The sequence below is a fragment of the Cibotium barometz genome, chromosome 17 (genome assembly GCF_041138505.1).
Source record: "Cibotium barometz isolate CiBa-2024 chromosome 17, ASM4113850v1, whole genome shotgun sequence".
Taxonomy (NCBI): domain Eukaryota; kingdom Viridiplantae; phylum Streptophyta; class Polypodiopsida; order Cyatheales; family Cibotiaceae; genus Cibotium; species Cibotium barometz.
Genome location: NC_141062.1, coordinates 56,454,430 through 56,468,616, shown reverse-complemented (window position 1 = coordinate 56,468,616; position 14,187 = coordinate 56,454,430). Strand labels below are relative to the sequence as shown.

At 43.4% G+C, this 14,187-nt stretch overlaps 1 protein-coding gene across 6 annotated transcripts in view; it reads left to right on the top strand.

Annotated features, from left to right (window-relative positions):
- Window positions 1-7,367: 7,367 nt before the first annotated feature.
- Window positions 7,368-14,187, top strand: part of LOC147630207 (uncharacterized) — a 159,592-nt gene continuing 152,772 nt past the window's right edge. For 5 of the 6 annotated variants that reach the window (XM_086811841.1, XM_086811839.1, XM_086811838.1 and 2 more), the window contains exon 1: window positions 7,368-8,035. In XM_086811841.1, the coding sequence (XP_086667967.1) occupies window positions 7,436-8,035 (600 nt within the window). In that variant the 5' untranslated portion in view covers window positions 7,368-7,435. The remainder of the gene's footprint in view (window positions 8,036-14,187) is intronic. The other variant, XM_086811840.1, reaches the window with a different exon arrangement.

Sequence of the window (14,187 nt, the reverse complement as noted above, 5' to 3'; positions counted from 1 at the left end):
AGATTTCATATCTAATCTTCTCTTGCAAAAGCCAAAAATTGATCAATTTAACCATTCAAAAGCTTTCAAAATACATTAATGTTATGTGGTGGGGCTATTCCCCAGTAGTGGTGCCACTTATGGGAAGCCCTAGTGCCATAGATAGAATGCAAGGAACACCTAATGTCGTGGGGCTTTGCCCAACCACATTGGGGAGAGCACAAACAGCTCAACTAAAAAACCAAATTCCTATGGCCTAGCACACAAATGCATAGTTGGGGTGTGTCACTAACCTGATAAAAGCTTGTTGCTTGGGATTCTCATAGGAGACGATGTTGTCGCATAGCTGCACCTGAAAGCTCCACTCTGCCACCACCGCCCTCCAAAGGAAGCTCAACCCTCCTTACAGCTTAATCTGTCACACTCAGTCTCTCACACACAAGCAAGCACACATAAGAGCTCAAGCAAACAAGCAATATCATAAGATAATAGATAGATAAGAAGAGAACTCTATTGAATTAGCATAAAAGAATGAGTGGTGACATTGGTAGGGTAAGAGGCATTGTTGGCACGTGTAACAGTGTGACCGCCAAAATTATTTGTGAAGTTATGTTCTTAGAAGCACCATTGTCAACAAGAACCAACTATCAGAGACAATTGCACTAAGACATTCATCATGTTCAGGATTATAACTGCAAATAGCTATTAGTGAGAATTCTTGATAGACAATGACACTAGGCAGAGTCCTCTTTCTTGGAACTCTAATTGTTTGAGGCAGAACTATTGGATCCCTTGTTGGATTCCTTTTTCTTATTTTCCTTATTTTGAAGTTAAAAGCGATTTTCAATTGCATGGTTGAGCTTCTGGCAATATCGGCATGTCACCTTCTTTGGCTGTTCAGAATCACCCTTGGCCTCAAAAGTTTTATTTTAATTTGTCTTATGTTCAAATTTCTTGCCCTTATCCTTGGTTACTAGAGCTTGATTAGTGCTAGAGCTCTTAGAGACATTCTTTCTGAACTGTTCCTTTTGCACAAAAGAAGCTAACAAGCTCTTGATAAGTAAGAGGGGCTACATTACCTTTCTGAGAAGTTCAGATGGAAGTATTGAAACTCAGATAAGACTCAAATGTAATGAGTTAAGGGTGATGTTAATCATATCCTTTTCATGAATAACTTCATTAATATTGAGAAGTTGTTCTCTTACGTCTTGTAGTTTTATTAAATGTTAATTCATGGACCCATTTTCTTGCATATTTTCATTATCAAATTTCCTTATGAGATAGGTAATCCTTGCATCATTTTTAGCCTGATACATAATTTCTACAGTGCTCCAAGTAAGCATGGATGTTTTTCAAGAGCAAATGTGCGGAATAATTGACAAGGCAATCAATGCTAAAGCTTGAGCGACGCCATGTGAATCCCATCTTCTTTGGTCAGTGATAATTTGAGGAGCTTAATGATGGATTTGTTGGCTCCGACCCCTTTAAGGAGTAGCAGGAGCAGTTGTGCCAGGGGGGCTTGTCATAGCACTGACACAACAAGGATATTTCTAACCATAAAACTCCATAGGGAGTAATTTGACCCATTTAATTTATCCTCTTTGGAAAGAATACAAAACAAATCATTTGAAAGTTATTGGCCACACCTGGCTGCTTGAGAATTTGAGAAGGAAAGATGAGAAAAGGAAGCTTGAACTCATGTCAGAGCAGCAGCAGTAGTAGCTGTGCTGTTGAACACTTTGCTAAGCTACAGGAAATTATTAGTTGCATTGCCGATTGGAAGCTTCGATCAGATGACTTGAGATAAAGAATCACTGATTTGACTACAGGAGGAATCACCAATTGGATGCCTTTAAAAATCGAACAATTGGAAAAGTAGAATCACCGATTGGAAAAAGTGGAATTGGTGATGATCGGGAGAAGTGGAATTGCACAATCAAAAAAGTGGAATCGACTAACTAGATACTCAAATTGGGTGATTGAAATAAACAAGAATGAGTGATTGGACCCAACGATTAGAAAAACCAAACAATGGCCAATTTTAGACTTATAAACGATTGGAGAAATTGTCGATTGGTGAAACACGAATGATTGTAGATTTTATCTGCTACATGTCGTCATTGTGTGAAGCCGTGGATTCTGCAATAATTCTTTGACGGATCTAGTCAAACATTGATGTGAATGACAACTGATTGTGCCAAACTGATGTATCTGAATTTCTCTTGCATGTTCTACACCACCTACACACGAATGTTGTACTTGATTACAATTCACATAATTGTACTTCACATGATTGTATGATATACCTTCACAAGAAAAAAGTGGTACCCATTTTTAGGTTTTGATGATGATAGTGATGAGCAATGAGTAAACAAACTCTTTGAGCAGCTATTTCAAAAGAAATGGCTTAGTATTTATGTGATAAGAACAAACTCCATTAACTCTTTACAAGATGATTCATACATAATCCATGTTACCTTGATAATCCCAAATTATGCAAGGTGCATATAAAATATTAGCCTTTTGTGTAAATCCCTGCTCAACGACATGGACATATTACTTTACATCATGACTATGGTAAATGCAATTGCAGGAGGTGTCCTTTACACCATGACTATGGTAAATGCAATCGCAGGAGGTGTCCTTGACCATAATGTATTGATTGCCAATCCACTAATCTCGTAGTTGAATGTACCATCCGATTCACTGATAAGAGATGTCTTCATCACACCTAGCGGATGTGATCACATTTAATATTGAGCGTAACCCCCATGTTCAAAAGTATAAGACCAATGTTGAAACTTGAGCGTTACAAGGATTGTGTGTGTGTTGGGTGCAAGTATGGTTTTCCATATGTGAGAGCCACTATTGTTGTTGGACCCAAGAACATAAATGTAGCTATACTTTCACTAGGGGGTGCCCATAAACTAAATACCCCCACTTAGAGTGCTTCTCAACAAATTAAAATAATTAGCCCTCCCGGGTTTTTTGGACTGTGGTTTGCTCCTATTTTTAAATAAGCCTTCGAAGCTTCATTGTAAGGTTATTTTTGGTTAGCAATCGACTAAAATCTACACTAATTAGAATGTTCTACGAAGTGTTCTATATAACTAACACTTGTTTCCAATGCAACAGAGAAGAACACTTTCATCTCTCTCATTCACACCTACCTAACGTTTCTTCTCTTGTCGCGTTCATGCCTCGCAAGGAAGCTCTATTGAGAGGATAAAGAAGTTAGAGGGCCATGTTGGGAGGATGAGGAAGGTTTAGGAAAATGAGGAGTTGGGGGGGGGGGACTTGGAGTCGGAGGAGGAAGGAGACACATCTTGTGAGGATCCGAGGTATACATGTGACATCTTATCTTACTTACATCCTACATATAACTAATCTACCTACTATACACATGGAGGGACCACTTATCTTACTCACATCCTACATATAACTAATCTACCTACTATACACGTGGATGGACAACTTATCTTACTTACATACTACGTATAACTAGTCTACCTATTGCCTCTACTCTTTGAAAAAAATCATACATTTGGATTTAGAGAGAGGAAGACAAAAATAAAACCATACATATTTTTAATTTGTGATGACAAAAAAATCCCATGGATTCGAAATTGAGAGAAACAACACTCCTCCACCAAATAGCGTAGTCATACACATCCCTCCGTGTGACAAGTGATGGTAGTATGAATGTGTGTGTTTGTGTGTGTGTGTGTGTGTGTGTGTGTGAGAGAGAGAGAGAGAGAGAGAGAGAGAGAGAGAGAGAGAGAGAGAGAGAGGCATGCAGCCTGATGCAATCTTGGTGTCGAGGAAGTCGGATTGATTGCATGCAACAGAAAGCATGACTTACTGCCTCTAATTTCAGTTGAAGCAGCAACACATCAATGCAATGATGGGAATTCCAACCATCATCTCTTTGCCTGAAGATGAGCAAGGGATTGCATTCATGTCAAATAAAAAATGCAATCATGCTCTTAGACTTCAAAACACCAATGTCATTTTTGGCAGCTGGAGTCCACTCATTTCACTTGTCGTTCCTATTGCAAAAAGAAATAAAAAAACAAAACACCTTTGCTTTCTAATGCTTCTGCTCAAACTTACACCAACTATTTAATGCTTTTTAATATGTAGTCCCATATTGCTCATCCATCTTGAGGGTGTATAGTAATTATTGTATTGTGAATTTGATAAAGAAATGTTTTGACTTATGACTGTAAGGTAAATTACGAAATTACCTTACAGCAAGATTGTTAGACTGTAAGGTAAATTACAAATTACAAATTTAGCTTTGTTAAGCCTGTAAGACAAAGGTTTTTTAAAAAATAACATCAAGGTCGAAAGATAAGTTATAAACTTAACAAACAATTTACAAAGAAGAAAGAAAGCAATTACGAAGAACTGCATTTTATATTATATCGATGAGCCAAAAATACAAGAAAGTTTGGAGAAATACATTGTTTGAAAACTACAGATCATATTCATGAGGACAACATAGTAAAAGCAATGTACATAGTAGCCATCTTCATTATGAAAATGAGAGTATGTTACAAATGAAGTGGAAAGCAAAGCCATATTGTTACAGTGTATGAGGTTTTTAAAGACAGAAAATAAATTTAACTAGAGAAAACATCCCTCTTCCTCCGTAAGTCCAACATATTTACAAATTGAAGGTGATAGCGGAACAAACTCTTCACCATCCACAATAGCTTTTTTGAAGTTATATGTTTTCTCATAAACAGAGAGATAGGATTAATTGTAATTTGGCTCTGCTTCGGAACCTCCATCATTATCATCTACAATAATAGGGTTGTTTTGACTCTCGGGCAGCATGTCAGCATCTGTTATATCATTCCTGGGATTTTCATCTTCATCACTGTTTGGATGTTGGTACATTGGATCAAAATATCTCCCTCTACCCCTTGGGTTCTCTGCAAAGAAAATCTCATCAATTTCCATACATTGTGTTAAGTGAGGCAATTTCATTACCTTCTAAATGGCTGCCGACCTCCTTCGGCTCATCCCGTTTCCTGTCTTTGAAATTATCTAAGACGTAGCAGGGTAGTGCTTGCCTATGCGCACCATTTTTAGAAGCGTGCTTTCAAGCGATGCACCTAGCTTGTTAGATACATAGTTGTCTAAAAAAACATAGGCTCTCTCAAAAAGATTAACAGAAGACAAACAAAATTTATTTTTAAGATCTACCTGTCCGTACAATGCGTAAAGCCGTCTGCCTCTAGTTATTTCTTCTACTGATACATTGTGCGAGAAGAATTTGAAGTGTGCCTTGTGAAGATCTTTCATGCAGTAACCGACAATGCCTTCGAATGTGTGCATTCAAATCTGTCGTAGCCCTCTGCACATGACTATGGCTCTTCTGGTTTACAGAATTCCCATCCTAGGTATCGTCTGATGGTTTTATCAATACTAATAAGTGAAGGAGCCATGATAGTTATCACCATCTGGAAATGGAGGTGATTTAGAGTACCTCCTTTTTCAAGGGCAAACAAACCCTTCAAGCATTCCATCCTAACAAATTCTTACAGTGGTTCCCAGAAGCGAACATCAATATCTCTATTTCCTATAGCAACTGTCAGAGAGACTTCGAACAATTTAGTATCTTTCATAGATGGAAATTTAGATATTTTCTTAACAGAAGGTTCATACTCTGTATTCCTTTCATTTGGCAGAGGGGCAACAGATGGTTTCATTGGCTTTTTCCCTTTTTTTTGGAGCTTCAGATGAACCTGCAACACAAACAGGATGCAAACGTACTAATAAACTATCAAGTAACATGAAAAGAAGATAGCAGTACACTACTTCATGGGGTACTTGCACACCTGAAGACCAGGCTTTCTGCTTCACTGCACGCAGATTGCGAACTACGAAGGAGCCTTCTGGTGTTATGACGATTTTGGACGTTGCGGGAATGCACTCAGCTCTTGGAACAGTCGATGTAGAGGGTTGAGCCTCATCACACAGTAACGACGTACAAGATGGACTAGGGTCCATGCGTTGACATAACATAGACGCAGAGCAAGGGCCTCGATCTATCTTCATTATATTAGTAATGTTATTGAAGGGCTTTCTTCTGGGAGGCATCACGGTTTCACAACAGAAGCAGGGCAGAAATCAGAAAAATGAAAAATTATTGTGGTCAAAGTTCTTAAATAAGCAATGCTGTGTCTAGAAAAAGAAACCCACAGCACAATATGGGTTGAATGATTCGTACAACATACGAGAAGAAGAAATCTATACGTCCAGAAAAAAAAAGGACAAAAGAAGAAACATCGTGGAGACAGAACTACATGTAGTATGTATAGACACGTGTCTGTTGCATGTACATAGAACGTGCATAGTATCCAGAAGGTGGAACAATAATAAGGCGGTACAGTTAGCAGCAGTAAGAAATAGCATGTGTCGTATACACCTGGCAAAGCTTTAAAGTATCTATACACACGTGTACGTTGCATGTGCATAGAATCCAGAAGGCAGAAATTTGCATGCGTATGATGCGACTCAACGAAATTAGCACAGTTGAGGGTTGTTCATGAATACAAAAATTGCAACAGTTCAATTGATAGGGAAATTACTACAGTTAAAAATAATAATAATAAAAACAGCGAGCTACCACCATTCCACGACAGATGCATTTAGAGGAGCCGTCTTTCAGTGCTCGCAAGATGAGATGGAACAAACACCAGCAGTCAGCAGCATTTGTCGACAGAGGGAGGGTTTAGGACGAGGCATGATGGCACACAAATAGACGAGCAGACGGTGACGAACGAAGAGACGAGCACACTCCATGCAAAAAATAAAACAAAGACAACTTAACTCTGCATGAGCCGTCTTTCGCTGCTGGCAAGATGAGATGGAAGTCACCAGCATTGGTCGAACAGAGGGAAGGTTTAGGACGAGGCATGATGGCACACAAACAGACGAGCGAGGGATAACGAACGAGCAGCAGCCGTCTTTCGCTGCTACCAAGATGAAATGGAACAAACTCTAGCAGTCACCAGCATTGGTCGAATAGAGGGAGGCTTTAGGACGAGGCATGATAGCGCACACAAACAGACGAGCGAAGGATAGCAAACGAGGAGACGACGAGAACGAAGAGACGAGCACAGTCCATGCAAAAAATAAAATGCCACGCATAGAAGACGAAGACAACTTCAGTCCCCATGAACGACAACATAACTCTGCATGAGCTGACGCGTGTGAGCACGGCGAGCACGTGAATCAGCACATGTGTTAGGTGGCCTCACAAAAAGAAATCAAGCGACACGTGTAGCATTAGCCGTGTTCACAAAAAAATATTTTGGGTGCTTACCGTCCTGGTATGATATATATAAGATCAAGCGTGCGCGGCCTAACTTTCTAGATTTAGAAAACGATCCTAGTAGTTACGAGAGCAGCAACGGTACCATCGACTGTAAATTTGTGAGCGATGCCTCGAGGCCATCTTTCGAAGCACCCATCAGCATTCGAGATCGCGGGGTCCAGTATCTCTATCAGCCCGGTGCTGCGAGACGACGATGACTCCCTCCTGTTTACCAACAGCCCCCCGTCCTACGGACCAGGCCCCAGCACTTACAACAACATATCATCATCATCAGCGCCATATCCGATCCCCCCTCCCAACGATGATGACCCCCTCGCCTTCTCCAACAACCCTGCGCCCTACAGAGCGGGCCCCAGAAGCAGGAGCAGGAGCAGCAGCAGCAGCAGCAGCAGCATCATCATGCTAGACCCTACGTACAACACATCATTATCATCGGTCCCCCCTCCCAACGATGACCCCTTCTCCCACAACCCCACACCCAGTTACAGGGCAGGCCCCAAGAGGAGCGACAGGGTGGTTCCCACGTATCGATCATCATCATCATCCCCTTATCAGCCCCCCACTCCCAGAACCTTCCAAATGGGAAACCCTCCCTCCCATGACGAGCACGAGGACTTTCTGCAGCAACGCCGTGTCCAAGCTGTCAACCGCTACCTCCATTCTGTAGACCAGGACATGGACGCCATCTACAAACGTCGTGTCCAGGTTTTTTTTGGCTACCTTCCTACACTAAAATCACACGAACTAGCTCATTGTAATGCCATCATTTTCAATCTTAGGGACATGTGAGGCAAGAGAGTGAGTGACATGTGTCATGGGACCCTTGCCATTCATGCCCTTGTCCAGGCGCACGCTTGGAATGTTAACCAATCAGTCTTGGGTCTCTCTTGCAGGCGCTGCAGTGCAGCAAGGCTCCTGCATAGGCTGTTTCACTGTCTGTTCTAAGGGGACTCCATTATGTTGAAGTTAGCAGTTATACGACCCTCTCCTTCCCCTCTCTCTCCCCTTGGACAAGGACTACTTATGATACAAGGTTGTGGGTGATGCAAGGTCACCGAGATTAAATGAATACAATTGTTTAAACCATTACATGGTTGCCCCGGATATTTGCAGCTTTCCTCTTCCTTCTAGTGGTTGAACAAGGGCCAAGACCTACACCAAAGCTACCCAAATGCCATGGGACAGCTTTCAGGTACCCTTGAAGAAAGACCTTCAAGAGTAGATAGAACACCCGGGCAGCACAAGAGCGGGTCGGCCAAGCAGCCTGTCAGTGGCCCCACACAGGTACAACAGAGTAGGTAGCGTGTAGATGTCCCAGGCTGATATAGAACAGCGGTACAGACATACAACTTCCAGATAGCAAGAGGGTGGTGTGAAAGTGGTAATACAAGAGGGTGGCAGTGTGATTTTGCTTTTGCACAACCAGTTTGTGAGGTGCAAGGCAAAAGTGATTGAGAGAGAGAAGCTCAACGTTGGCTGGTTGACTTCCCTTGCCCATCCCCACCACCTATGCAAGGTGGTGCCAAGTGTGTGGCACCCACGTGACACTTGGTAGGGGGTGCCCACAAACTTGGTGGGCAACCCTTTGAGTGATAAAACGGGGTGCCTAAAGCTTGGGCTGCCCACACTTCATCAATCAAAGGGGTGACCAAAATAATTTGTTGTTCGCCCCTTCATTATTTGGGGGAGGAATTTGATGCAGCAACTTGTATAAGCTGTTAGCATTTACGCCACAGCGGATTCTTTGTTTAATGTATTGATTATCTTGCTTGTCACCATCACTTTCTCTCTCTCTCCCATCAATCGTGCTCTTGTTGTCATTACATTGAGGATCCTGCATAAAGTCGTCGACGATGCGGGAGCACATCAACAAGTTGCAGGCTCTTTAGCAGGAAGTTCTCCAGGCTAGGAAAGAGATATCATCGGAGGACATGGCCATAACTTTGTTGGCACATTTGCCCTCTCCGTAATCAGCATTTTACTCTTCGTTGATTACCAGTGGTAGGCTCAGCACCATCACATGGGAGAACTTGTGCCCATGGTCTTGGACCAGGAGGAAAGATTCACGAACCCTCCATAGGGCGGAGGTTTTGAGGTCTTAACTGGCTAACGGTTGAAAGGCCGGAATAACAACAACAAGGGCAAAGGGAAGGCTTCATCGGAGAAGTCTTCTGAGAAGAAGCCCGATGCAAACCAAGAGAAACTAAAGGCCGAGAGGACCTGCAACAATGATTGTGGCGAGAAAGGCCACTACTGGCGGAAGTGACCCAAGCGGCCTGGGAAGAGTGCTGATTCTTTAGCTTCAGCGGCAAAGACTCTAGTCTTTGTGTACTTAGAGATGATGGACACAGATGCTTTATCTTCTTCGAGCGAGGAGGCACTTGGATTCTCGATAGTGGTGCTTCCAGGCACATGACTCCTTCCTGTGACTTCTTTCTGGATCTGAAACGGCAGTCAGGTCGCATTTTCATCGGCGATAATTCCACAATTCCGATACACAGTGAGGGTCGGATGGAGATCATTCTCGATGGCAAGGGGGGTAAGCATTCCTCTCGTGTTCTTTACGTCCCAGCACTTGGTTTTCATCTATTGTCAGTGCATGAGGTATGCAAGACTGGCTTCCGGGTGGAGTTTGAGGAGCATTGTTGCTCTACGGGACCGTGAGACTGGCTAGGTTGTTTGGGAAGGCGGTGTGGAGAATTGTATATACAAACTCTCCGCACTCTCCTCTGTGACAGGTTCTCAGGTTGGTGACTTGTGGCACTTTCGGTTCGGCCACTTAAGTGTGGATATGCTGCAGGTGCAGGCTTTCCCGGACCAGACGGTGGATAGCTTGCCAGTTGATGGCAGTAGTTGGCATGAAATTTCCAGTACAGATGTTGGTAGTTCTTGTGTTTGTCAGTCAGAGGAAACTTTACAGGTTACTTACACTCTGATTTCTCGTAGCTTTCGGGACAAAGAAACTCCTGTAGTTGAGGAAATTCTTTCCACGGGGACCTATCGGAAGGCCAGGCAGGTGACAGTTGATTACTTGCAGAAGGAGGTGGATGTTGCACATTCTCTAGCCTTAGTGGTTCCGGATTTAGAGGGGGTGGTTTATAGGTTTTCGAAGGCGTCTTTAACAGGTTTCCAGGACTTGGCATCCCACCATAACAGTTGTTGATCCTTGTGAGCAGTATGATGCCTCCTTGTCTCGGAAGCAGAATGGTTCATTGATTTGGTTGATGCATACCAAATTGGATGGAAGCTTCTTGATGAGGGTGTTGAGCTCATGTTTGCAGAGGACTCTTTGGGAGGCAGGATTGCGTATCTTGTGGTTTTTGCAGCATGCGAAGGATCTTGGACTCTTTTACACAGGAGGGGGATTGATGGATGGAGTCAGACTCCACGGTTGGAGTGACTCAGTTTGGGGAGGAGAGCTAGACATGAGGACCTTGACATCAGGCTATAGTTTTTTCCTTGGCTCAGGAGCGGTTTCATGGAGCAGTAAGAGGCAGCCAACTATTGCCTTGTCATTGACAGAGGCGGAGTACCGGGCTGATTGTGCTGCTGCTTGTGAGGTTGTGTGGCTACGGAGGTTGCTTGGCGAGATTGGGTTTCCACATAAGGAGCCCACAAGTACCCCGCAGTGGGATGAAACACCTTGGGTCTGGTGTGCTAGGTTTCTCCCTTCATTTCCTGCACATTTTGTTCATAGTTTGGACAACATGGTTGTTACTACTAGCTCCCTTGCTCCATTTGCTAACCATGTTGCTAACCGTGGGAGTGAGTGTTCTGAGGATGTTTTGTAGTCTGTCAAAGGTAGGAGGAAGAAAGCATGAAGATGACCAAGTCAAGATGTAAGAATCCAAGTTTTGGATACTCTAAGATAGCTTTGTCCACCTTCAAGATGGATCAAAGAGGAGTTTGTCACTCCAAAGACAAGGGGATTAGTGATGTCAAGGCAAGCGAAGTTTAGGAAGGCAACAATTTCCATATTCCGGTGTAGAAGACCCTCCAAGAGGTGATGGGAAGTTCTACAAGAAAGGCCGAGCACTGTTAGACAGTTTGCCCAGAAGCAATGGTAATCTTGTCACATCAAGATAAGCATGAGGGGATGTCATGCACAAGCGAAGTTTAGGAAGGCAACAATTTCCATATCCCGGTGTAGAAGACCCTCCAAGAGGTGATGGGAAGTTCTACAAGAAAGGCGGAGCACTGTTAGACAGTTTGCCCAGAAGCAATGGTAATCTTGTCATCAAGATAAGCATGAGGGGATGTCATGTGCACCATTTGTCATAGGGTGCTATGTGGACATTGTTCTTCATCTAGCACAGAGGATCCCTTTTTTGATTGGCCTTGAGCATGTTGTTAACTCTAATCCAAGGGATGAGTTGCCAAGTGCCGTCTAGGTCATCAAGGTTTTGTCCTATTGTGCGCACAAGTCTATGTAACCCTTTTTGCAAGATGTAATGTTGTACATGCAAGACCAGACATTTATTAGATCCATGGTTAGGTGTTTGGAATGGTCAAGTGAGGTGTCAAGTCGGTGTCGAAATTAGGGGCAGTTGTGTAGTGCCATGTGTGAAAGCCACATTGTCTTGTGGTCACTAGCAATGGTCATTTAGGGGTCATGGTGGCTGTGGACAGCCCATGGGAACCCTTGGGTCCTAGACCTAAAGTGGGCATTGGGTAATGTCTTGACATGGGAGAATAGGGTAGGCCTTTTATAGGCACCCATCTCTAGAGTGGGCATAAAATGCTATGTGGATTTGTGTCAACTAGACACACCTTTTCACCAACAATATATCATCTAGGATTCTCTATATGTAGTAGACCTTGCTGCCCGGCTCACTAGGGTTTGTGACATCAGACTGTGTCGAGTTCACTCTATGGCAGTATGCCTCCAAGAGTTGCGACTTGGCTAGGGAGACGTGCGGCTACATTGCTCCGCTTTGCTACGCTACGTGTTCACACAACTCTTGCCCAAGACACTATGCTTGATGTGTATCCAAGAGGCAGTGACAAACAATCAAGATGACACATCAATAGAACACTTGAAGAGAGGAGACATACATGCAGTTTGTAGACAAATGAAGAGCAAGAACGATTTCATTCATTCTTTTTTTTTTTGTGTGGTGAAAACTATGCTTCTATTAACAATGACTTATGTACAATGTAGGAGATGGACTCAAGATAAGTCCATCTTCAAAGAACTTTAGAAACAATGGAAAAACACCTCGAACTGGCTAAAAGCTGTCCTCCAACTGTAAGCAGTCATGGAGGAATTGTTGCAAATTCATCTTAAAGTAAGTAAGCATATGCCTCTAGAGGGCATCTACCCAAACATAGCATTGTTTCTCATCTTCCATATTGTCCATAGAGCCCAATATCTAGTCCATAGAAAGAAAATATCAAAATTAGGAGAGTTGGGCACACCAGTCCCAAATATCCAAATTGCTTTCCATATCGCCTGCTTGGAAAGTGTCCTGCGATATCATCAGCCAATTGTTGAAGAAACTTTCTTTGCTTTAAAGGCGGCTTACTTTTCCATATATGCCGGAGTTGTTTTTTCCACCATCTTTCACTCTTTTGCATACCCCATAGATTGCCTCCACTTGTTGAAAATGACAGGCTGCATGATTGGAAAGTGAAAGGGCAAACAGACAATGCTCGGGCCCTTCCTCCCTGCCCGAAGAAAATAAAACATCGGTGTCCATTACCTCTAGGTGCACAAATGCTGTAGTCTTCACGATTGCTGTTGAGGATTCTTCACCCTTCTTGGTGTTCCGCTTGGGACACTGCCTCCAATAGTGGCCTTTCTCGCCACAATCATTACAGGTCCTCTCTGCCCTCAGCTTCTCGGGGTCTGAGTCGGATTTCTTCTCCGAAGACTTCTCCGATGAAGCCTTCCCTTTGCCCTTGTTACGGCCTTTCGACCGTTGGCCAGTTAAGGCCTCCGAACCTCCGCCCTGTGGAGGGTTCGAGAATCTTTCCTCCTTGTCTAAGACCATGGACACAAGCTCCTCCCACGTGATGGTGCTGAGCCTGCCACTGGTAATCAAAGATGAGTAGAATGCTGAGTACTGAGAGGGCAAATGCGACAGCAACGTTATCCTTCGTTGATATCTCCTTCTTAGCTTGAAGAACTTCCTGCTGAAGAGCCTGCAGCTTGTTAATGTGCTCCCGCATCGTCGCTGACTTTGTAGGGTTCATAACCCGCATCTGTACTTCCAAGGAAATCCTCTTCATGGGCGATACCTTGTTATAAAGAGAACCCAAATGCTGCCATATACCTCTGGCGAGCGTCATATGCTTTATACGATTGATTACTTGTGGTGTGCAGTTGAGGAAGATGAATGAACGGACCTTGGCATTGACACGAACCCACAATTGTGCCTGTGCCTCCCAGTCCTTACGAATCGACGGTAACTCCAATTCCTCTACCTCCGGCCATGGAACCCCAACAACGATGAAATCAGCAAGGTCGTATGACACCAGAACAGATTCCATCATAACCTTCCATATGCCGTAGTTATTCCCGTCCAACTAACTGTCCACTGGGAACGTGGGGAGTGTCAGGATCTTCACATGTCTCTCACCAGCAAATCAGCCCACCTTCCTCTTGCTTCTCCTCTTCCCGAACAGTCCAAAACAATCCACCAATCAGCAACACAACAGTCCCCCTCTTGTTCACAAAGATCTATCAAGAGCCTAGGGCTCTGATACCATGTCAGAATATGCAGCAGAGATAAGGACAAAATCTAAGAACACAAGAGCAAGTGCAGAAAAATACAGCAATGGAGAGAGAGAGAGAGAGAGAGAGAGAGAGAGAGAGAGAGAGGCGTGTAACTCTGCTCTATATACACAAGGAAAAT